The following is a 26,156-nucleotide window of genomic DNA, read 5'->3' as shown; positions in this document are numbered from 1 at the left end:
TTTTTAAATTCAATATCTCTCCCACTTGCAGACATGTATATAAAATCAAAAAGGCAATGTAGCACCCATGATTATTAGAAATTTTTTTTTCTATACTCAGAGTAGTTGAAATATGAAAATTAACTATGAACATCTGCTGTTAAGTATCAGGACACTGAATCCTTCAAATTCCTGAAATTTGCCAATGCTACTCCTGATGTGCTTATGTACTCCATCTTTTTTATAACTCTTTCATGTTCAATTTCCAGGTATTTTTTGGTGTTTTATTCTGTGTTTTTCAAGCTTTCATAGCTCAATTTATATACTGCTCTCTGTCCTCTCAACTTCTCCAACTTATTGTAGTGTGTTAGAGTACTGTTTATAATACATTTTTCTCTTATATACACATCAGGATAAAAAGGTTTTTTAGTTTGAGTCCTTTGTTGTACTAGATAGTTAGCCAGTAATAAGATACCTAGCAATGATAAGAGATAAAACTGTTTAAGAGATAATATAAATGTTTTAATTTCTGAAGATGTTAATTGTCTAAAAAAAACACAAAATAATTGTAATAAGTTTTAAAATATATTAGTGATGGTAACATTTTTTGCCACTATAATCTGGCTGTTCTATACAAAACTATTACAACATTTTAATCTCAGGAAAACATCTTTTCCAGCTGGTTAACGACACACAACCTGTCTGGTATATTGTGACACAGATTGTGTGTTGTTAACCAGCTCAAAAAGATTTTTTCCTAAGGTTAAAATGTAGTAACATAATTCTGTATAGAACAGCCATGTTATAGTGACAAAAACATTACCGTCTGGTATTGTTGCTACTTGTATATATCTCTAGAGATTTTAGAGCTAGCTACTTATATTAGTGATGCTGTTTCAGATTTTATGTAAATTTGATAGTTAGTTTCTAGCTTATTTGCAAAAATGAAATTAAAACAGAAAAATTACTGCCTTTTTGACTGAAAATGCAATAAAAAAAAAAATATCCTGAATATTTATCTTCAAAATATGTCTATTTTAACAGAAATATAATCAAGGAATGTGTTAATGCTTCCAATGATGATGTTGTAATATTTACTGGAAATGGTTGCACAGGAGCTATCCATAAATTGATTGGTGGTTTGAACTTAAAGAATTCAACTTCTCTTGATAAAACTGTAAGTGACTTCTCATTACTTATCAGGTTCATAGGGAGGTAACTCATAACTATTACAGCTGTACAATTATGGCTGTTCAAGATGAATTTCTAATGGCTATTTGCTAAAATAATGTTTGATGGTAAATTTGACTTAAAATAATTGCTCTTATCCACATAGATCTTTTCTGTTTGTCTGCCAGCATCAATCTTTGTTCGAATTGATTTCATATTCACTTTTATAGGCTAGTGCCATGAAAATCATTTTCGTTATAAATCAATAAAGAGTTATTAGCAATTTCAAAATTTTGGGTAATTTTAGCCAAGTGTAAGCCATAGACACATTCATGCCTGCTTCCATAGTAACAAGTGAAACATGAGAACGCTTTTGTCTGCAAGAAAGTACGTGTTGACAAACCTATTGAAACCACTTGTTGAGGCTGTGTTCTACTGTTTTGTCCACCTGGAAATTTTACTGATCTATTCGATTATGGCAGCAAACTCAGATAACCCTATGTCTATGATGGAGACACTGAACAGAGGATGCTGTGTTGTAGCTACAAGAGGCTGTTATACTGGAAAGAAAATTATATAAGAGGAAAAAAAATTTCCTTATGAGTACAAGAAGACATGATGGGAATGTATATTGGTGATGCTCACGCCAAGAATGCATGGAGTGCTGGCAGAAATGTTAGCATGCCGGGCGAAATGCTTAGCGGTATTTCGTCTGCCGCTACGTTCTGAGTTCAAATTCCACCGAGGTCAACTTTGCTTTTCATTCTTTCGGGGTCGATTAAATAAGTACCAGTTATGAACTGGGGTAGATATAATCAACTTAATCCGTTTGTCTATCTTTGTTTGTCCTCTCTGTGTGTAGCCCCTTGTGGGCAGTAAAGAAATAAGAATGCATGGAGTGTGCTAGTGAGTGAAGACACCCTTCTTCTTGGGACTCTAGTGCTTTTCCTTTACACATGGATTAAGGAATTGACTTCAGTCTGGTTTTGTGTTGAAGAACTGGGAGGAACCATTGCACAGCTGTTAATTATAACAGCTGTGTTAAAGAAATGTGCAGAGGACTTGCATCATCAACCATTTCAAGTTGGTGCTAAAAATAACAGCTAAATGTTTTTGGATAAATTTTAAGTTTGTGCTATCACATTAAATGCATATAGAATGCTTAAAACCACAAAAGACATATTTACGCTTTTCTTTTTGTCATTGAGGTGGTTGTGAGACGTGCTAAAAATAACAGCTAAATAACGTTTTTGGATAAATCCTATGAGCTATCACATTAAATGCATCTTGAATGCTTCAAACTACAAAAGACATTTACTTATTGTCTACGTGTAGAATACAAATATTAACCTGTGCTGTTTTCAGGATGTTGATGACAAAATGCGCAGTCACACTCAAAATAGCAGCTTCCAAATCCTGTTTTCCTGACTAGGTGAAAATGATGAAACTTTAAACCTTTATAACTTTTAAAAGCGTTTTTCTGGAAAAAGTGAAATAACTCCAGCAATTCAACTTGGGAAACTAAATTAATGTGCCAAATTTTAAAATTTTTGATAAACTTTTTGAGATGCTGGCAGCGAAACAAAATATCCAATCACACTGCCATATCTACACCCATGTTTTATTTCAGTGACTGAAATACATTTATCATTACAGGTAGTTATCATTAGTCCCTATGAGCACTATTCTAATATGTTACCATGGAAGGAACTGGGTGTGACAGTGAGTATCCTTTCTGTATTTAAATTTACATGTTTTTCTTATCTTCTATTTGCTACCTGCAAATGAATTTTTAAATTTACAGATAAATGTTTTGCTATTATATCAAGACCTCCTGATGTCTAAAGAATATAAAATTTCCAAGAATTTTATATTTTTGTTCCTGTCATTGGTCTGTGGGACACTGCTTTGAATAGTTAAGCAAACTTACTCCAGTACTTTAATTTTATTTTAAATTCTAGTACTTGTTCTATTAGTCTCTTTTGTTGAACTGCTGGGTTACAGCAAAATAAACTATCACTAGTTGTCAAGTGTGGGTTGCCTATCTGTATGCACACACACACACACACACACACACACACACACACACACACACACACACACACAGACTTTCATAGTTTCTGCCTACCAAATACATGCAATTGATATTGGTTGGCCTACTATAGTAGAAAAGATTTGCTCAAGATGCCATGCAGTAGAACTGAACCCCAAATCATGCAATTGCCATTTGCTGTGCCTATGTATGTTTCTGTGTGTACTTGCCTGAAAATATTTTGGTAGTAGTTTGACGTGAATAACGAACATGTCCAGAAAAAGTCTGTTGCTGCTTCTCTGTAGAGTATATTTCAGAGTGGCAATTATACAAATATTCTCATACAAATATTTATATTCTCATATAAATATTCCTACCCCCTGGTGAGTTACTGAATGTAGAGAAAAGGGGATGGCAAAGCCCTCTTAGCCAGTGAGATTGATGCCATCGATGCTCTAGTTAAGATGTTGCAACTTGACCCCTGTAAGAAACATTATCTGTAGTGGGATATCAGAGGGAAGGGAAAACTGGGCACAGGGTTAGTGCAGGATTTGGTGAAGAGGGGAAGCAGCATGTCTGATAAGAAAGATTAGAGGGAAGTGTCTGAACATATGAGACTAACTAGCTTTGAGGAACCACCATTGCTTTAGGTTCTCTTGTGTTCTCCATGTACTAATCATGTGCTGGAGATCAATTCGTGTCCTTTCTCCAAAACTTGAGGCCTTGTGCTCATGTTGGGAGTCAAAATAATTGTGTAATTATGTAAGTTTGTGTATCTTAAACAATTTGAGTGTCATGGCTATGTATATTTATTTTGTAGATCAGCCGTATAAAGGAAACTAATCATGGTCTGATTGATCTGGATCATTTGGAAGAAGAGCTAAAGGTTTGAATCGTTTGTTAAAAGCTGTGTGCCATAAATTTTAGTTAAGTTCTGTTAAATAAACCAGATAAAATTCTACCTAACATTCTGACATTCCAGTCATGGCACAAGGACAATCAACTCTTTATTACAGGGGTAACAAAATCTAGCAAAATGTCGAGAAATAGCAGCCTTGTAGAAAGTGTCTTTCTCTCTCTCTCTCTCTCTCTCTGACAGGCACATACACAGACATATACACACGCAGCAGTAACTTCCGCCTACCAAATTCAATCACAATGCTTTGGTTTTGCATTTTTCTCAATACTTAAGAGAAAAAATATTTTGTTGGAGAAATTATACCTGAAAGGATTTGTGGTTGTTAAACAGTGAACTATTTATATTAGAGAAATTTTTTTTTTCCTGATTAGTCAAGCTAACTGAATAATGTGGAGTCGCTTGCCATGCTTAAGGATGCAAGAGAAAGGCTGTTGTAAGATTTTAACTTTGGCTGCATTTAATCCAGTACCTTCATATTTCAACATCAATTAATAAATTACAAATCCAAATAATTATAGATATGATGGGTTTGTATCCTATCACTGGTGTGCAACTTAGTTTTTGTACTGTGGTGGTAGGGATACTTAAACCAATAACAACACCTCTCTCTGTAAAATGATTTGATAAAAAGATGTCACCTGCGTAAACTGAAAGACTATTTTGTTTGCTTGAAGTAAGTTTCAAGTAATTGAGCAAGGCCTCCTGAAGTATTATCTTAAAGCAGGATAGGCTCTACCAGCACTATACAATCTATAAAAATAAAATGTCCTTAAACCTTTTGATTCCACCCAAGGCTGCTTTTGGTTCGATGGTGCAGACTTTATTTTCAAGTGATTTAAATCAAAACTTCCTATTAAAATTTCATGTTAATTTATGTTCCAAATATCAGCTTAACAATGATGAATTTTACTAAATTCATTACTTTCTAAGTTAATTGAAACAAAGGCAATGTATTTCAAAAGATTAACAGGATTAATTGGAACATTTAACTGTAACAAGTTTTGTGTTGAGAGCACATGTGTATCAAAATATATTTTTCATTATAACTAGTATGTTTTCTACAGATATTTTATAGAGGGCATTTAACAAAATATCATTTTTCATTTGTGTGTAAACTTTAGTATGCCTCACTATTTGTGGAAACTATTTTAAATTGCTGCATTTATTTTACTATGTTCATTATTGATGCCTTATTGTTTAACTACGAAGCAACACACTGTCACACTTGAATAAAATCTTATTTTAATAACATATTTCTTGCTAATGATTTCCGTAGTGAAATGGAGATTATTATTATTATTATTATTTTTTTTTTTTACAGAAATGGAGTAAGAAGTCCTTTGATATCATTGTGGCATTTTCAGCTGCTAGCAATGTAACTGGAATAATAACTGACACAGAAAAAGTTACCAGACTTGTCCATAAATATGGTGGATTATCATTTTGGGATTATGCTACATCAGGCATGTTTTTTATTTGTTTTTTTTTTATAGATTAATTGATTATTTCAAAACTATTGGTTATTGAGACCAAATTTATATAAACCAGAAAACCCTGAATATCACTTATTTTCCTTTCTGTTTTCTGTTCAGTAATTTTAACTTGTAATTTTAGTTTCCATTGCTATAGTTCTTTACCCATGTCTGCTCTTTGTTTCCTCTTTAAACCTTTCTGGTGAGTTGTAGTGCACCTGATCACTGCAGATAATAAGCTCATAGTAAGTACTAGAAAGTACTGTTGCTGAATATCTCAAATCGTGAGATTTAAAAATAGCAATTTTCCAAACTCACTTTAGTTCAAATGTACCTGCTGCTTCCTTCCATACACAAATGTACTAAATATGGGAATACTATGTCATATTTTGTCTTTTGGTTTCTTTTAAAACAGCTCCTTATGTGGACATTGACATGAATCCCGCAGATGAAGCTGCGTAAGTATTTTATCCAACTTGGTGACCCTTATATTCTTTTTCTTTATTTCAAATGTTTCAGTTGTTGCTTTGTGGCTATACTGTGTATATGCAACAGTTATAAGCATTAGCATGGTTAAGTGGTTAAGAAACTTGCTTCAGAACCACATGGTTAGGGTTTTGGCTCCCACTACAGCTAATCTTCTTTACGATAGCTTTGGGTCAACTAATAACTAATGAGTGAAACTGATGGAAAGAAACTGCATGTATTTATTTTTTCTCCTTATCTTATGGGTCTTAGTTGTAAGCAAAAGTTGCATTATCAAATACAAGCAATGTTGTATACCTGTAGCCAACCGTGAAAACACACTGGGCTACTTGGCATGTTGTGCTATCTTTGTAACTATGGCCATATGAAGCATGGAAAAATAGACGATATAATGATAATGACATATCTTTCTAAATCTCACATCATCACCTTGTTATATTATGAAGAATGTCTGGACTTCCAACCTCCCTGGACATTTCATGAAGACAGTAATTAAGACTCTTTCTTTAGACGTAAAGCTTGGACTAGTATAATGTACAAGCCAAGTCTTTTGAATGTTTTGAACAGTCTTCAGTATCAGCTGGATACAGAAAACTGCCATTAAGCAACTCAGTTTTATGGTGATTCCTCTAATTTGCAGGACAAACATGTTAGCAAAAAAAAAAAAAATGACTGTAGATTAACAGGTATTGTCTAAGACACTTAGAGCTTCCTGTTAGCTGATTCACTGCTAGGAACTAATCCATGTGAAGATAATGCATCTTCCAAAACCATGGCCATGGAGTTGATGGTGGATAATAGTGTTTCTGAAATTCAGACATTAATGATAGAACAGAATACATGCCGAACACTTGTCATTGTGCACATTGTAGGTGATACATGATGAGATCTGAACCCAAATGGACTGTATCTAATAAGTCTTTCCTAACTGATGTTTCATATTTCTTAATGAAGTAAATACATACGAGGGTTCTCACAAGAAGGTTATTGCCTCTTTATTCCCTGTATATTTAACTATATCCACATTTACATTTAACTTACGCAAGCATGGCTGTCTGGTTAGAAAGCTTGCTTTTCATCCACATGGTTTCAAGTTCAGTCCCACTGCATAGTACTGAGGGTGTCTTCTACTACAGCCTTGGGCTGACTGAGGCCTTGTGATTGAAGTTTGTAGGTGGAAATTGCCATCTTGTGTGTAAGTACTTGTGCCTCTTAAGAGATATATGAAATTGTCAGAATTTGTAAGGCACCAGATCAAATGCTTTGACAGATTTGTACCTATGGGCAAGCCATGACCCACAAGTCTTTCTGAATAGCACACCTAATGAAAAATTACCTTGACTTTGCCAGTCATTTTGGAGTCGATGAAACCAGTACCAGTTATATGTTGAGGTCAATTCAATCAACTACACTCTTGCTACAAAAATGTAGCTTAAATTTTAAGCTTTGTATATACATAAAAATATATTTTCATTTATATTTAAGACATAAAGATGCTGTCTATCTGAGCCCACATAAGTTTGTCGGTGGACCTGGAACCCCTGGTAAGTTGATGTTAATTCAGATAATTTCCTTTTCCAGAAATCCCTTAAAGGACTGGCTCAAATATCACTTATAAACTTATTTACAATAATTTGTTGGAGATGTATCAATTCCTTTAAATATTTGAACTATTGTTGCTAAGAGATTCATTCTCAAACTATTAATTTCATGTTTAGAGTTGAAGTGGGCAAAAAATGTAACATCTACATTTGGCAGATATTTGTCCTCATCTTGTTTGTTAATACGTTTCGGCTGATATACCCTCCAGCCTTCATCAGGTGTCTTGGGGAAATTTAGATCCTGGGTTCTCATTGCTAAGGTATTATTCTATATCATTATTCAGGTCACTGCCTGGAATCGAACTCTGAATCTTGAGGGTAGCAGTCTGTGCTTGTAACCACAATACTATATGCCTGTGGGCATAGTGGTTAAGAGCATGGGCTACTAACCCCAAGATTCCGAGTTTGATTCCAGGCGGTGACCTGAATAATAATATAGAAAAATACCTTAGAAATGAGAACCTAGGTTCGAAATTTCCTCAAGATACCTGATGAAGGCTGGAAGGTATATCAGCCGAAACGTATTACTAACAAGACTAGGACAAATATCTGTCAAATGTACATAATTCTTCATCTCTTAAATATAGGACTGTATCTACATCTACAGTTATAAATGTCTCTGAATGTTTGAGAATTGTGCATGTAGTGGCAAATATTGCCAGGATTGGAGTTTGCTGTAATAGACCCTGCTTCTCTAAGAGGGCTTCCAGTTTTAGTATTATTTGTTGTATAGGTATTCTATGGCTGTCGTCTGTGTGTACCTATCACGATGTATGGGGTACTGTTTAGTGTATTGTGAAGGGACTAGGATTTGGATGCAAGTGTGATATCTATAATGAATCAAAAGTAAAATTTGTGCATTGCTCTTTACTGTTGGCTAAATGTCTTCTGTATAGGTTGTGAATGTTGTAGAGTTGGTGTATATAACTCTTAGTGTTAACCCATATAATAACTTACTTAACCCATATAATAGCAACTTGTCTGAGACTATTTGTTTTCCTGATACAAATGTCTTGTGTTGAAGTAATCTAAATTTAACCTATCAAAACTTCATATTAATTTTTATTATGAACACCAGATTAATAATGAGTTATTTTGCTAAATCATTTAATAATCTTAAAACTAATTGAAATGGACAGGTGTATTTCAACAAACAGTAACAAAAGGATCAGGGTTACACATTACCTTCATTTCACTTTGCCGCATTCTCACCTTTTCGATTCGTTCATTTAACTTCTCTCTTTCATTTTATCTCTTACTCTCTTTGTCTCACTCCTAACATTGTGTTTTAATTTGTTAATTTATGCTTAAATTTGTTGAACCACCAAGCCCATTGTAAATTTTGAAAAAAGAATTTCTAAAAAAAACTTTACATTGTCTTTACAGGTCTTCTTATTGCCAAGACCAAGCTTTTCAAGAATCCTGTTCCTGATAGTGTTGGTGGAGGGACAGCATTGTTTGTAAGTTAGACTCTTTTGATATTGTCCATAATTACTTTATAGTCTAACCGTAGTCAGTAATGTTTATGAACTTCATGATGGTCCATTTTTATTGACTTGATATACATAATCTTAAAAATTATGTTGAAAGAGGGAAAAAGGTACTGAATTGTTAGTTCATTCAGTAAATTAATCATCATCCTTTCATGCCCATTTTCCACACTGGCATGGGTCGGACGGTTTCACAGGAGCCAACAAGCCCAGAGACTACACTAAGCTGTCTGTTTCTATGACTGGACACCTTTCCAACTACCAATTACTTCAGTGTGTACTAGGTGCTTTCTACATAGTACCAACGCTAGTGAAGTTACAAAATAACTCACAAGATGAGACCCTTCAATTTGAAGGTGGGAGAAGTAATATTGGGGGAGGGGGCTTCATGCTAGGTGACGAGAGGGTCAGGAGTAGGTTTCTTGCTATAGAGAAGGTTCTCATACATAAATGTAGCACTGATATATCCCACAAGTTGTGTTTTAGCCCCGAGTCAGTTCTTATCGAGAAAAAGGCTTTCCAGCTATATATATAATTTTTCATAGAAAACCATGTAATCGTAGCCAATATAGCAAGAGATTTCACCTCAAAAAAGTCTAAATTAGACTCCTTAGGCATCGTTCTCCTTGTTTATATATCCAAAGTTTTAAATTTAAGAGAGATCACATAGGAATAAATTACAATAATAATGGATATTAGCATCAAATCTCTCTCTTAAATTTAAATTTAAAACTTTGGAGATATATATATATGTACACGCACACACTCACGCACGCACGCACGCACGCACGCCCGCCTCCCTGGATGAGGCATGGGTCCATTACAAGATGAATTGGTTGAAATGAAGTGTTTTGCTCAAGAACACATTCAATTGCCTAGTCCAGGAATTGAAACCACAATCCTGCAATCATGAGTCCAACATCCTAACCACTAAGCTATGAGCATCCATGTTGTTAACTCTTACAGTCTAAGACATTTAGATATTTTGTTGAAATTATCTTTTACTCTATTTTTTATGTAAATGATTGCATCCTGCTCAACCTTCTATTTGAAAGCAGGATCCACATATTTTCAGTTAAGATCCTTATTTTCTCAAACTTTATACTTACACAAATATTGTTTCTTTTTCTGAAAGGTCACACGAGACACTCACCTATACCTTAAAGATATTGAAAGCCGTGAAGAAGGAGGAACGCCTGGTATTATTGAAGCTATTCGTGCTGGACTGATCTTCCAATTGAAAAGGGTTTCTATACTTCATTAAATCTTTGTGTGTGTGTGTGTGCGCTATTTAAGCATTCCTGCCAAGACCATTCAATCTTTTATTTTGATGTCATATACCTAATGTTACTCAATGATATCAGATTAAGACTACAGTATGCTTCAAGAGAAACTTTGACTGCTATTTCTAGCAAGGTGAGCAACTATGGAAGGGATCTCTTGTTAGCTTATGTTTCGCTCGCTGTCTCTCTCTGTCTCTCTCTCTCTATCTCTCTCTCTCTCTATCTCTCTCTCTCTGTCTGTTCAGTGGTTGCTGTTAGGAAGGGCATCCTGCTGTAGAAACCGTACCAAAACAGACAACTGGAATCAGGACAGCTCTCCAGCCTGACAGCTCCTGTCAAACCATCCAACCCATGCCAGCATGGAAAACGTATGTTAGACGAGGATGATACATAAGGGAGAGAAAAGAGAGCATCATTGTTTTAACAGCCACTTTTCTATGCTTGGGAACAGGTGAAGGTTGGCAACAAGAAGGGCACCCAGTCATAGAAAATCTACAACATTCCGTGGGACCAGTCCAAGCATGGAAAAGTGAATGTTAAATGATGTGAGGAACAGAAGCTTGTTGTAATTGGGTGTATAATGGTGACAATTCTATTCTGCTGCACTTAGATCCTTTTAATTCTGCACATTTTTGCCTTGTTTTCTTTATTAACTTGATAAAATAATTACCAGACAAAGTACTGGCTAATATAAATTATTTGAAAATTCTTGAAAATATCCCTCTTTGGCCGCGGCTTAATCACTAAAACCATAATGGGCAAAAAAAGAAAAAAAAAGGCATATGAACGGAAAGCATTGCCTTAATATAGGAAGAGTAGTCTCCCTTGCCTTTAGTTGATAAATTCTATTTTCATAAATTTAAAGATGTGATTTACGTTGTGACTTATATTACAGAGTGTTGGTACAGACAATATTGACCTTCGGGATGAAGATCTATGTTCGTGAGTAATTATATACATTATTACAATATGTAATAAATTCAGTATTAGATTTAACGGGGGCAACAAATATTAGTCAAATTTTGGATATTTAATCTTGAATCTTAAACCTTTTATTTTAGTATGTCTGGAACAAAACTCCCTAAGTTTTAATTAATTTTGAAAATAATGAATTTAGTAAAATAAATTTGTCATTATTAATCTGGTGTTTAAGGCGGCGAGCTGGCAGAATCATTAGCATGTTGGACGAAATGCTTAGCAGCATTTCGCCCGTCGTTATGTTCTGAGTTCAAATTCCTCCGAGGTCGACTTTGCCTTTCATTTTTATCGGGTTCGATAAAATAAGCACCAGTCGAACACTGGGGTCGATGTAATCGACTTTTCCCCTCCCCCAAAATTGCTGTCTTTGTGGCAAAATTTGAAACCATTATTAATCTGGTGTTTGGAGCATAGACTAGCTTGAAGGTTTAACCATTTAGCTTTCACATGACTCTGTCAAATCTAATGCTTATTTATTCATATTGCTTTAAATTAATCATATGTTAACTTGTAACTATGAGATGTTGATGAGGCAGCTGTTCATTTTTAGAATGATATTATTGTAGGGTGATGTGAGAGTCCAGATTGACCATAAAAGAGGTAAAATATTTTGGACACATATGGTTGGTTTAAATGCTAAAGGGTTACAGTAAAGTTTTAATTCATGTCACATGAAAACAGGAACATCTCATGAGGATTGATATAAAAGGGGATAAATCTGCCTTGATCTTTAATTTCTGTATAAGATATTTTTCAGTTATGTAACTTTTAAGCCTGCAAATCTTTCATTGCAAGTCATCAATATAACTGTTAAATCTGGTGTGATCCCTAACACTTATAGAAAATATTTTCCATCACTATGTATCTGTACACATACATACATACATACATACTAGCACGCACACACACACACACACATGCATACTTGCACACACACACACACATACATACACACACGCATGCAGATGCGTGCACATATGCCTACGCAGTCACATCCACCCACACACACAATCGGCTTTTACAGTTTCCATCTACCAAATTCACTCACAAGGCACAAATCAACTTTAGACTATGGAAGATACTAACAGAATCCCAGACTGTGGTTGCAAAATAAGCTTCTTAACTCCACATTGTCTAAGACTACATTGAAAACACCATTTGGTCTTTAATTTAGCTATGATACATCTAAGACTATCCAATATATCTTTACCTTTTTGAGACAACAGGTATGGACTGTTATTTCTAGCAGGCTGAGAAACCCTGCTGAGCTTCGGAAAGAATGGTGTTTACTTTGCCGAAAGGTCAGGCAACAACTAACAATCTGATTTATTTTACAGGAGAGCCTTCAAAAAGTGGAAAAAGAACAAAAATCTCATACTTCTTGGAAGTCATTCAAGCAAGAGGTTACCAATTTTCTCCTTCATTGTAAAACATGAAAATGGCAAGAAACTTCTGCATCATAACTTTGTATCTGCTGTTCTCAATGATATGTATGGTATCCAAGCTAGAGGAGGCTGTGCGTGTGCTGGACCTTATGCAATAGTATGTACTTCATATTCACTTCAATCAGTGTTATACAGTTTATATTAAGTTACTTGGTAAGAGGTCACACCTATGACCATAAGCAATCTGTAATTCTTTCTTCTTGTTTTTCATCTTTAGAACTACAATATCCAATTTTACTGTTTTTTCTTAATCTTTTTAAAGACAGTAACCAAATTATTCTCAGATATTCTCAAATCACATTTTACTATCAGGTTGAGGAACCTTGTAGAGAAACTTTGTTGGGCTCAGTTCTGTGATTATTTGATGATGACTGTCCCGGGGCTGTAGCAAAAGATGTTTGCCTGAGATATCATGCAGTAGACTGAACCTGAAACCTATTGTGAAGCAAACTTCTTAAATTATAATTGTTGTCAATGACACCCTGTTCTTCTTAGCTGGTAGCAGTTTGTCAGTTTCGTGGTATTGCTAGATTTTAGATGTCAGTCTTTAGATCATTCACTTTCTTTAAAATTACAATTGGCTGTTCTTAAGAAGACCATTTGTTTAACAAAACAAATGACTCTAAAAGCCTATTGTTTATATTTGTCTATGTTCCTGCATATGTGTCCCTGACAAATTTCTCTAAACATACGCCTCTCCCACAGCTCCCCTTTAACACTGGCCCCCATCTAGTCATAGAAACCATGTTAAAGCGGTCTTTTGGCTTGCCAGCTCCTTTTGGAAGAACCTTATCTCATGTTTTCCATGCCAACATGGAAAGCATGAGATAAGGCTGGACTGGTATTATTTTATATTTCAGGGTCTCTGGAGTTGATAGAAGAAAGGAAGTTATCCTGAAGGCAAACACTTGACCTCTGGCTTACAACAAAGTGAGCTTCACTTAAAAAACCCAACGTTCAGACTGTAGTATAAGACTGAGGATAGAAAACCTCTTCTACTTGGTATTCCACTAAGCCCTCAGTGGAATTGGGGGAACAGTATCAGGACCAGTAGCTTTGAATTCATCATCATCGTTTAACGTCCTCTTTCCATGCTAGCATGGGTTGGACGATTTGACTGAGGACTGTGAAACCAGATGGCTACACCAGGCTCCAATCTGATTTGGCAGAGTTTCTACAGTTGGATGCCCTTCCTAACGCTAACCACTCTGAGAGTGTAGTGGGTGCTTTTACGTGTCACTTGCACAAAGGCCAGTCAGGCGGTACTGGCAACGGCCGCGCTCAAAATGGCATATTTTATGTACCACCCGCACAAGAGCCAGTCCAGGGGCACTGGCAACGATCTCGCTCGAAAATCCTTACACATGTCACGGGCACAAGTGCCAGAAAGGCAACCCTGGGCACGGGTGCCATCCTGATTAGATACCAGAAACTTTCTCTTGATAACTATGCCCATGGTGGCGATGTGTGTACATAAAATGGACAAACGGGTGAAGTGCAAGATTGGTGAAAACTGAAGTGTGTAATTACTGTCCGGATAAATCAAAGCAATGTTGTAGTTCTCTCTCTCTGTTAGCTGGACATTGCTTTTCTTTCTTTCCCCTTTTTTAAAATTAAATTCTGATGCAGTCAGCTTCTTCACACTCACCATACTCTAGGCTCTCCTTACACAGCTGTTTTACTCCCACCAATACTTTCCTTGGCACCTCACATCATTAAAAACACTCATTTAACTGAAAACAATAGTTTTGGTATTTCGAAAAAAAAAGAAAAAAAAAAAAAAAAAATTCATAAATTTCTCATTTTTGTTCAAATTTCAGGATCTTCTAGGGATTTCTGAAGAGCTTTTTGCAAAATTTTCCTGGTTTTTGAAGGATCATGAGGATATGTAAGTAATATTCTATTATTAGAACTACATGACTAACAAACGGAAGACCTGTTGCTCTACATCAGTAGATACAGGTCTTTTAGATTTGTCAGGTATTACCTTGGGGTTGAATCTCCTTTCTAAGGGTAATGATTATTACTAATTTACTGTGAGAGGTTCCTTATATTGTGGAGATATTGGTTTATTGAATGCTTCTTTGAGATGATTTTTTTTTTTGTTTTCATTTTATTTCTTTTTAGTATAGGTTTAGTTATTTTACACTTTTTGTTTTTACCTGAAGAGGACTTTAGGAATAAATTTTGATAAAATTCCTTTTCATCATTATCATTGGTATAAGAATGTTTTAGAATTTCTTATTTAATTTGCATTAGGTGAGTTTATTTCCTAATATGTTATATGATGCAGAGGAATTTTATTCCGGTAAATCTTTTAGTTCCAGAATTATACCTTTTTGATTTTGTGCTTGAGAATTTGACATGATGGTTTTTATATTAAACTAGTACACAACCTGTCCAGAACAAGTAGAACTTTGTTTTATTGAAATATCTGTGTATACATGCATCAAAAGAATTGAGTAAAACAATACTGAAACCAAAAAAGAAAAAAAGCATTTATTAGATAAAAATTCAGTTTTAACTGTTTTTACTTCCATAGACAAGACAGCAAACTATCGATGGAAAATTCTAGCTATCAATGTGTGTGTATACAAAAATTTTAGTGTATTTTACATTTTCATAATTGGGATACCTGTAAAGTCCTTTTGGTTCAATTGTCCATCACCATCAAAAATCTTTGTCTGATGGATCCCCAATGTGGTGTAACATAGAACTGACCATGAGTGAACGTGTTAGGGAGAAAGATGGGATAAAAGCAGTGGAGGATAGAGATTAACAGACAGAAAACATGGCATTTTTATCAAAGAGGAAAATGAATATTTGTAGAGAAATGTAAAGAATGGAGATTCATCATTTTCTTTCTATTTTTGTAATAAACTTATTTTAAAAGCAATATTTTGAATCGTCCCATGTTAACATTTTAATTCTAACCATCATTATCATGATTTAACATACATGTCCTATGCTGGCATGGATCAGACAGGTTGACAAGATTTAATATTCTTTGATATTTCTTCAGTTGGATGACCTTCCTAATGCCACCCAGTGTGTACTAGATGCTTTTTTAACCAAGTGGCTCACAAGGCTATGAATCTTGAAGGGTGGTCAACTTTATGCTAGGGCTTGAATTAAAATGTGAGAGAAACAGGCAGAGTACATTTCTTGTTATAGAAAACCTATGAGACTACTCACATTAAGAAGTGGGTGAAAATGATCAGGTGGAGGTGCAAAAAAGATAGTGGTGTCAAAGTGTCCTAGTTGCCCCTCAAGTTATGAAATGTGCTGAATTGGGTAAAGATTGACAAACTAGGACTGTGCATGGGTGGGACATTGAAGGAGTATATAGCAGGGAGCAAGAGATGGTGGAAATAAAGGGACGATGATGTAAGCTACAACTGGGTTTGGTTAACGCTGTAGAATTTCACAATGCAGAGAAACAACTGAAGGCTAAGTTTTGGTCCTTTTTAGTATGCCATTTTTTTTTTCTTCCTCAATGAAAATCTATGAGGTTAATTTAGTTGATATAAAATTTTTTAAAATAAATATACGCAACATTTATTTCAGAGAAAAAGGATGCCGACAATGTGAAACAACAACCCTGGAAATTATGAGGTAAGAAAAATGTTTTCCTTGTACCTTGTTGAATTTTAGCTGGACTGAAACATTGGTCTGTGTACAGTCATTCCCTTTGCATAAAAGTCATGTTCTTTTCAAAATATTCTCCAAATAGCATTTGTTGTCCAAACTGTCGATTACTGGAACACATTCCTCTTTGGGGATTTCCCTGATTTCTCCTGTGATTGCTGCCTGCAGTTCACCGATCATTTGAATTTGGGGGTTGTTCTGGTAAACCTCCTTGAGATACCCCCACAGATAATCTGGTGGGTTCAAGTCCAGTGAATGCAGTGCCCTCTCAGCATCACACTTCCTGATGATCAGTCTCTCCTGAAATCGCTCTCTCATCCAGATTAGGGAGTCATTTGATGTGTGGAGGGTGGCCCCGTTTTGCTGGAACCACTGTTCATCTTGATCTTTCCCTCTACGTCATTTTTTTCAAACTGTTTCATTCAAAGTTTTGGGTGTTCTGTTTTTGTGGGTCACTTTGTACATTGGTGTCGTTTGTGCAGCATTGTGTCTGATTATGTTATTTTAATACCCATGATTTATGCTTGCATTGGTCAGATGGAATTTCCTGTTATCAAGTAAGGTGATGAGTCTCCAATGTTAGAAATGTTGTCATTGATGGCTAGTGCAGTGGATGCTGGCTTGCACGATGGTGACACTTCCTTACTACTATGATTCTCTATCAAGGCAAAGAAATGGTAACACACACACACACACGCACGCACGCACGCACGCACGCTCGCTCGCTCGTTTCACGTCCGCTTTCCATGCTAGCATGGCTTGGACAATTTAATTGAGGACTGGTGAAGCCGGATGGCAACACCAGGCTCCAATCTAATTTGGCAAAGTTTCTACAGCTGGATGCCCTTCCTAACGCCAACCACTCAGAGTGTAGTGGCTGCTTTTACGTGTCGCCCGCACGAAAACGGCCACGCTCGAAATGGTGTCTTTTATGTGCCACCCGCACAAGAGCCAATCCATGGGCACTGGCAAATATATATATATATGACATGTTTTTTACAGTTTGTGCTTACCAAATCCACTAACAAGGCTTTGTTCAGTTAGGGGCTGAAGTAGGTGATACTTTAAGACAGACCTAAACCATATGGCTGGAAAGCAAACTTCTTGCCACATTTACACCTCATCTAATGGTAATAATTTAGACAGAATACCTGGAGTAGTTTTGAGATGGCTAGTCAAAGAAATGTTCTAGCTCTCTCTCTGTTAGTTAGACATTGAAGTACCAGAGGAATCGTGAAGACAAAAGTCGTACAGGAGAATTATTTACGGCTGGTTTTCTGGTTTAGGCTGTTATCAGAATCTCTGTTCTTATGGAATTGTCTAACAACAAAATGTGCTGCAATATGTGCTACCCACGGTTGTCTGCAGAGCAACTGGGACAAAGGATCTTGTAAAGAAAGGTAATACAGATCGTAGGATATGGCTAGACAACTCGAGATTGATTCAAACATTGCAGTTCATAGAGCGCCGCACGCACGCATGCAATCGTAATAGATACTTGGTCTAAGGGAGGTAACTAGTCTATGCAATGTTTTGATTTTCTCGGTACTGGGTTAGCAAATGAATTCGTTCCTCCCCCCCCCCCCCCACCTTTCTTGGTACTCCATCGCCATATGTCTGAAAACGAGTAGAATTTATTCAAATTTCAAAAGCGATAAACAAAGGTTATAGAGGCCGAATACAGCAAAAAAAAAAAAAAAAAAAAAAAAAGTTACAAAGCACTGATAAAAATATTTTTCATATTCAATTAACTTGGGAAAGGTGTAAATAGAAAAAAACAAAAAAACCCACCGAATTTATCTGACAAATATTTTAAAATTGAGGACTTCATTTTCCCTCCATTTCATAAAATGTTTTCAGTTAATCCATAATTCTTTGAAATAATTTTAAAATTGAAATCAAGATTTTTTAACGATATAAACATGAGATATTTCAAAGTCTTTCAGGTATTTTTTCAAAGAATTTACTTGTCGGGTGAAAAATCATTTTTACAAACATTAAGATTTTTTTAGGATATACACGATGACTTGCATATTCTTTAAGTTTTTGCAGATTTGAACACAAATATGCTAATTACTATTGCTTGCCATTGTAATGGAATATAAACGTAAAATGTACAATCTCCGTTTACTTTTCCCCTGTCTTTGTAGCCTAAAGTCTGCAATATTTTCATTTACAATCAACACATAAAAATATTATTGGTTTCAAACAAAAAACTTACTTTTGAAAGCATTAACGTACTTTTCATTTTACCCTTATTTTCCAAACAGACCAGGATTTGTCCGGTTAAATTTGCCCTATTTTTATGATGACCACACAATTGATTACATCATTGATGCTGTGGATACAGTGGCAACACATGGCTGGAAATTTCTGCCATATGTAAGTTAAAATTGATATTCTAATACTGTGAATAATAGTGTCAGTGTAAAGTTTAGTAAGGCATTTACTTTGCAAAGATCTATAGATGGAATTGTGATCTAGAACGTCGGGGTTACCATCTAATAACGACTCTGTTCAGAAGGCTGCAATAATACATGTGCCAGTGAGGGAAAAGAAACACAACCAAGTAGAATGTTTGAGATGATTTCTTTATATATTAACATGTGTCTGTGCGTCATGTATACAGAATAATAGACAGGCCGTCATGAGAACAAAGTGTGTGTATTGGTATATATGTATGTGTGGGCGTTAAATACATATAAGAATAGCAATAAAGAAGACAGTCTATACTGAGAAGTTAGAAGAATGGTTAGACACGAGAAATGAGAGTATGAATTCGTTGTCAATTGTACATCGTAATTGAAATACTGTATCAAGAAGTTGCGGCGAGCTGGCAGAATCGTTAGCACGCCGGGCGAAATGTTTGTCGGTATTTCGTCTGCTGCTACGTTCTGAGTTCAAATTCCGCCGAGGTCGACTTTGCCTTTTATCCTTTTGGGGTCGATTAAATAAGTACCAGTTACGCACTGGGATCGATATAATCGACTTAATCCGTTTGTCTGTCCTTGTTTGACCCCTCTATATTTAGCCCCTTGTGGGCAATAAAGAAATAAGAAGTTGCGGTGATGATGCTGAGCCAGTTGCAGTACGTGTCATACGATGTTGTGGCTGTAATGCTGCTGCCTGGGTCACATGTACAGAAGTTCTCACAGGTTGTATATTTGCTGTTAACCATTGTGGAGTAATTCACAAACAGTGCTAGGTTGGAACCTGAACAATATTGCTTGAGCTGTGTACGTAGAGAGATGATGTTGACGATGTTATGATGAAGATGGTGGCAATGAAGAAGGAGATTGCCATAATGCTGTTGGACAGATGTTGTCCTCTGGCTCGCAGGTTGCGCATTTGCTGTTGACCCCTGGTGAAGTAATTCATGAACAGTGCTGTGTTTGAAGATGGAGCTCGTGACAAGAGTTCTGGACACCTTTGCTTTGGAGGACTTTCATGAGGCCTTCACAAAATGACTGGAGTGCTACCAAAAGCATTAAAGTAAGAATACATTGAAGGAGATTAGTTTATTTTAGAGATTGTCTTTTTTTACCACTTTGAAATGATAAATGTCACTTCTGAAAACTTCTGCAATGCATTGTGTTTAATTATTTTTAGCTGAAACATTGGTGAGAAAACCAGTCAATGTGAGCAATAAAACTAAATAAACTCAATCTTTAGTATTTGCCCTCCTTAAGTTTCAAACACTTTTATGTTGCTTTTGCCTATTTCAAATATAGTAAACCAGGGATAGACCTATTAGGAACCTATAACCAAAAACACTTCACAAAATGCAATACAGTGCATTATTATACTTCTACAAAAAGGATGGTGACATTGACTTTGAAGTTTTGGCATGAATTTTGAACATTTTCAGATCTTCAGAAATGTTACCCTGAAGCATACTTTCGAGTTCCTGATAAAAGAAACCAAAGTCTGTTATAGATTGAGGCTAATTAAGACAAATGGTAAAAAAAAAATGTCAAATAATATTTTGACAACTTGCTTCAGGTTTAGCAATATTTCCTATGACTATTTCCCAGTTTTTGTGTTAGTGGAAAAGTGAAACAATCAAATAATAATTTCCCCCAATGAATTGACTAAATGCCATAAACTGCTATACCTAGATGCAAATTCATCGCTGCTAAACTGCATTAAAAAAAATTATTTTGCACTGTATCATTATTTGGGATGAGAACTGGATATCATTTGACAATAATAAATGCTCTGGACAATGATTAGATGCAGACAAGTTTCCAAACATGGGTCATCATAACACTGTTTGCCTCAAGAATATCATAAGCACACATGAGATAGGCTGACTTCAATCTTATTCATCAACTTCTTGCTGTATGATAATATCATAACTACATTATAAAGCTAATTTTGATTTTTTTTTTTTTTTTCTTTTCTGGCTTCTTCACAGTATAACTGCAATGCTCATACAGGTTCTTGGACCCATGAAAAATTTTCTTCTCACTTTGGTGAAGCATTTTTTAGTCTTGAAGATATTGCATATGAATATGGAGCTTTTGTGAACAAAAACAAATGTCCAACATCTTTAGCTATTGATTATGATTTAAAGGTAATTTATAATTTTAGTGTAATTCTCTCTCTCTCTCTCTTTCTCTCTCTCTCTCTCTCTCTCTCCCTTCTTACAATTTGAGGGTACACCACAAGACCTCTTGACTATCATCTTTCCTCTTATTCCCACTAATAACGGAGCTTCAGTAAGGGGTCATAGGTTTGACCTATCCCCCTCTAACTCTGACAATAAACAAAAAATACTTCAAGCTGTACATACCTATATTGTAATAATTCTATTTTGTGTAATCTAACTTAAAATGTTAAGGGGTATACATTTGTTCACATTTAACACATATTTTTATCTCCTTCTAGGATATTGCGAATGACATGAAGATTATTATCAATTCAACAGAGAAGCTTCTTGCGGTTAGTTAATCTGTTTTATCTCTTTGCTTAATTTATTTCCATTTGTTGTGCAATCAATTACTTTGTGTAACATCAGTCATAGAAAAGATTAATCGTTTGATTTCTTGTCTTTGCAATTTGCTCAGTAGGTCAATTTAATGAGGCCTAACTTTTCCCTCTACTTTGTAAGCAATGATGCTGTTATTACATCTGATATGAAGAAATTCTGGCTTTAAAAGGAAACCAGCAAATAAACTTGCTCTGTCTGGCTAGTGTGTGTGTGTGTGCGTGTGTGTGTGTGTGTGTGAGTGAGTGCATGTGGGAGTGCAGGCATGGCTGAGTGGTAAAGACTTGTTTCCCACCCATGCAGTCACAGGTTCGGTCTCGCTATGTGGCACAAAGAATGAGTGTTTTCTGCTATAGCTCTAGGTCAACCAAAACCTTGTAATAGGATTTGGTAGAAAGAAACTAAAAGAAGCCCATTGTATGTACGTGCATGTGTGCCATTGTCTTGACATTACATTATAATTATAAATGTGATCATGCAAGTGATGTTTTGTTCCCAGTCTTTTGTGAAAAACATGTCTGGCCATGTAGAAAGACTAACTTGCTTGGAAACAGGTAAGGTTTGGTGGCACTTAAAACTCAAAGTATTTTGTTTTTTATACAAACATCAGAGTAACAGAAATAACATGGCACTACAGCATGATGTAACAGCTTCAGTTATATAAATATATTTACACAGGTTGAGAGGAAATTGAAAATTTTATCTGAAGTTTCATAATGAATTGCAATTGTGTCTTGTACAAAGTTTAATACTGCAGCATTGCTGCCTTTCAGATGGCTAAAACCTTGTGAGTAAAGGTCTATATTCTTTTACTTGTTTTAGTCATTTGACTGTGGCCATGCTGGAGCATCACCTTTTAGTCGAACAAATTGACCCCAGGGCTTATTCTTTGTAAACCTAGTACTTCTTCTGTTGGTTACTTTTTGCTGAACCACTGTTACAGGGATGGAGACACACCATCGGTTGTCATGTGATGCTGGACACATGCAGGCACACACACGACTGGCTTCTTCCAGTTTTCCATCTACCATATTCAATCGCAAGGCTTTGGTTGGCCTGAAAGCTATACTAAAAGACACTTGCCCATGCAGTGGGATTGAACCAGGAACCGTGTGGTTGGGAAGCAAGTTTCTTACCACACATCCACTCTTGGAATAGAGGAAATTGTGCCAAAAACCTTCCAGATGGGTTGGACCTGTTCCTATCAGGTAGATTCAACCTGTTCATCAGTTTATAACCTCCATCTGGCCATAGCATTTAGACCAGATTTGTGGTCTGGAAATGTCTGTCCCTTAATCCTACCATTCTTTGAGCCCACAGGTAATATGTAATACCTTTTCTTCCCTAACTATATAAGAAAGGTGAGTTATAAGCACAGGTATGGCTGTGTGGTTGAGAAGCCTGCTTTGCAGTCACAAGGTCTTGTTCAGTCTAACTGCATGGCATCTTGGGCAAGTGTCTGCTTCTATAGCCCTAGGCCGACCTATGCCATGTGAGTAAACTTGATAGACAGAAACTGTGTGGAAGCGGCAAGCAGGCAGAAACATTACCCCGCCGGGCGAAATGCTTAGCTGTATTTCGTCTGCCGTTGCGTTCTGAGTTCAAATTCCACTGAGATCGACTTTGCCTTTCATCCTTTCGGGATCGATAAATTAAGTACCAGTTACGCACTGGGGTCGATGTAATCGACTTAATCCCTTTATCTGTCCTTGTTTGTCCCTTGTGTTTAGCCCCTTCTGGGCAATAAAGGAATAGGAAACTGCATCGAAGCCTATGCATGTCTGTAATAGCAGTTCAGTGAAAGAATCTAGTACAGTAAATGCCAGATTTAAAAATAAAAACAAATGTATTGGGGTTGAAAAGATATTTAACTGACAATTTTTTAAAATTTTTTTAAATTTTTTTTTTTAAGATGGAAACTGATGCACACAAAAATAACATTGAAGATCACATTCCTGAGGATAAAAAGTTTCTGCTTTGGTTTCTTACACCTCGGGAAGCCGCATCATACTTGATCAATGGAGAATATTCATCTATAAGTACCACAAAAAATCCTAATTCAAGCGATATGGTCTTTCTACCTCGATCCCTATCTCAGAGAAAACTTAGCATTGACCCAGCCTACTTAAAATCTTGTGAAGCCTTACACCACTGAAGTAATCGTCTTGGCTTGTCTGGTTTTGTCGACTTGATAGTGAATTGAGAGAAGAGCAAATCTGAAAGTATCACAAGTGGAAAACTGATTAATACTAAATGCCATTACTATAATTGCTTAACTCATTAGTAGAACAACAACAACAACAATCTTCAGATATACTTCCACATATGTTTTACTCACTGCATGTTATACAATTTCAAGATGAAAACTAAATACCACGACTATAATTCCTTAACTCTTTAGTAGAACAACAATGGTCTTCAGATATGTTTCCACATGTAACATTTTACTTTCTGCATGTTATACTATTTCATATATCTTTATATCACAAGAAAAAAGAAATTGCTTTTAAATATTTTCATAATTGTGATATAATCAAATAAGAGAAAAAGAAACTTTAAAAATGCCACACACATATATATATATATATATACCCCCCCCCCCCTGAAGTTGTCTTAGGTTTCTTATACATTTTGTATGAAACAGTTATGTTAAGTATATATGACATTTACTATTTATACTGTCTATTGAATTTTTATCTTTCAGTGTATTGTAATTATAGATGTATAATTCTAATATCCATTTATAATCATTCGTTTTTATACTTTAGTCTTGTGTAATGAACCGATTTCTTTATTCATTATTTTACCATTCTATTATATAAAGTCAACCCTTCTCCACACACGTTTTTCTTTTTCTTTTTTTTTTCTGGTACTTCCTTAATTATGATGAGGGTTCCCTGTTGATCTAACTGACAGAATAACCTGCTTGTGAAATTAACATGCAAGTGTTTGAGCACTCCAGACATGCATACCCTTAATATAATTCTCAAGTCTGTCATGCTGAATGTCCCCATGACAAGGCTGGTCCTTTGAAATAGAAATATTACTCATTTTTGCCAGCTGGATAGACTGGAATAACATGAAATAAAGTGTCCTTTTGGAGGACAATGTGCCACCGGTAATCAAAATCATGACCTTACAATGAGGAGCCAAAACCCCTAACCACTAAGCTACATCCCAACATGTACACCAACATGTATTTTCCAAAGGAAGTACTTGGCTAATTTCAGCTTTATAGACGTCAATATCCTGGATGATACTCAGTAGGTGTCTGTAACATCGTCAGAAATGCAAGTGTTCATTCTGTTTTCCAGGCCAATACTTGGATCTTTTTTAAAACAGGGGCCACATTTTTCATTTACGAAGCACTTTGAAACTTGGAACACTGGTAGAATGTGTCATATAAAACATCTTTTTCTCTTAGGGATTTCTTTTTTTTTTTTTAAGAAGACTAAGTTATTCCATGTTAAAGTTGTCGTATTTCTGTAATTTCAACCAATCACTGACGTCCATTCAGCCGATATACATTGAGTGCCGACTACATAAACAAACGATTCTGAAACAATTAACCCTAACCCTACGGTTAGGGTTAAAGCAAATTTAAAATGAAAAAAGCAAATAAAACGAAGGTATGGAGATTAAATACGCTTTACATCGCTTAATCAGCCAAAGGAGTAAATGTAAACAACTGAATACTTGTCAGTGATTGGTTGAAATTATCGAAATAAGACAATTTTTTTACACGAAATGAATTCGAATACAAAAATATTTTTCTGTTCTATAACACAAAATAGATAAGTATACGAAGTTTGAAAGTCTTTCCGTACCAAAAATACTACGTAAAACATTAATGAAAAATGTGGCCCCCGTTTTAAAATAGATCCCAATACTTTTTTCTATTCTCAAAAATATCCAAGTAAAGAAATGTTAAAATTTCGTCTTGTACAAAGACAGTGACCTTTGTTATAGTTTCTGCTGAGATAAAGGAAGTGTACCCATAATCGGCAAAGGACCTCCGACATTGGTCAAACTGGAGCAGTTTTTAGCTTGAACTAATGAAGACGACATCCACGGTTGTGGTAGAAGTAGGTAGGAAGACCATTATAGGAGATTGATGTTCTAGAAAAAAAAAAAAAACTAGGCATAGGATTTAGTCCGTCTCTCCCACTGGCCCTGGACTGAGTGGGTGTGTAATGAGAGAACTAAAGAGGAAGAGGGTGGTAAGCAATTTTCTAGCTCTGAACAGCAGATTATGGTTTTAAAAGTGGTTGAAAAGGAAGACTAAAGAGATGACACGTCAGTGAGTGAATTCTGAGAAGTTACCCGGACAGCTTCCTTTTTGAATACAGTATATTATTAATCCTTATTACCTAACCTGTTTCTCCAATTAGCCCAGCTCTAAACTCTGAGCGTAGTTCTTTCCTAGAATACTTGTGTTTGGAAGCAACGCTGTTCTAAGGGTAGGAGCAGTATAGCGTTTCATAGTTCATCTTTGAGGAGCATCTTTAATGATTTGGAGCTGAAGTACTATCTTGCTCTAAAGAGTAAGTCTAGTCATGGCACGTAGTTTTCGTTTGTAAGAATGGGAGATCAACGATAACTGAAGTCATATTTTTAGAGTCTTTGAATATTTCGAAGTTGTCCCTAAGCAGAAAGACACATT

At 35.7% G+C, this 26,156-nt stretch overlaps 1 protein-coding gene across 2 annotated transcripts in view; it reads left to right on the top strand.

Annotated features, from left to right (window-relative positions):
• Nucleotides 1–24,335, top strand: part of LOC106883078 (uncharacterized) — a 40,850-nt gene extending 16,515 nt beyond the window's left edge. For both annotated transcript variants that reach the window (XM_014933959.3, XM_014933958.3), the window contains exons 6-21: nucleotides 1,024–1,156; nucleotides 2,806–2,871; nucleotides 4,002–4,067; nucleotides 5,422–5,563; nucleotides 5,988–6,030; nucleotides 7,544–7,602; nucleotides 9,046–9,119; nucleotides 10,285–10,395; nucleotides 11,328–11,374; nucleotides 12,748–12,952; nucleotides 14,676–14,743; nucleotides 16,423–16,470; nucleotides 18,774–18,885; nucleotides 20,921–21,079; nucleotides 21,394–21,447; nucleotides 23,406–24,335. In XM_014933959.3, coding sequence (XP_014789445.2) covers nucleotides 1,024–1,156; nucleotides 2,806–2,871; nucleotides 4,002–4,067; nucleotides 5,422–5,563; nucleotides 5,988–6,030; nucleotides 7,544–7,602; nucleotides 9,046–9,119; nucleotides 10,285–10,395; nucleotides 11,328–11,374; nucleotides 12,748–12,952; nucleotides 14,676–14,743; nucleotides 16,423–16,470; nucleotides 18,774–18,885; nucleotides 20,921–21,079; nucleotides 21,394–21,447; nucleotides 23,406–23,648 — 1,630 coding nt within the window. In that variant the 3' untranslated portion in view covers nucleotides 23,649–24,335. The remainder of the gene's footprint in view (nucleotides 1–1,023; nucleotides 1,157–2,805; nucleotides 2,872–4,001; nucleotides 4,068–5,421; nucleotides 5,564–5,987; nucleotides 6,031–7,543; nucleotides 7,603–9,045; nucleotides 9,120–10,284; nucleotides 10,396–11,327; nucleotides 11,375–12,747; nucleotides 12,953–14,675; nucleotides 14,744–16,422; nucleotides 16,471–18,773; nucleotides 18,886–20,920; nucleotides 21,080–21,393; nucleotides 21,448–23,405) is intronic.
• The last annotated feature ends 1,821 nt before the right edge of the window (nucleotides 24,336–26,156 follow it).

The sequence above is a fragment of the Octopus bimaculoides genome, chromosome 5 (genome assembly GCF_046866305.1).
Source record: "Octopus bimaculoides isolate indiv1 chromosome 5, ASM4686630v1, whole genome shotgun sequence".
Lineage (NCBI taxonomy): Eukaryota > Metazoa > Mollusca > Cephalopoda > Octopoda > Octopodidae > Octopus > Octopus bimaculoides.
Note: the sequence above shows the minus strand (reverse complement) of the source record. Positions and strands in the feature narration are given on the sequence as shown.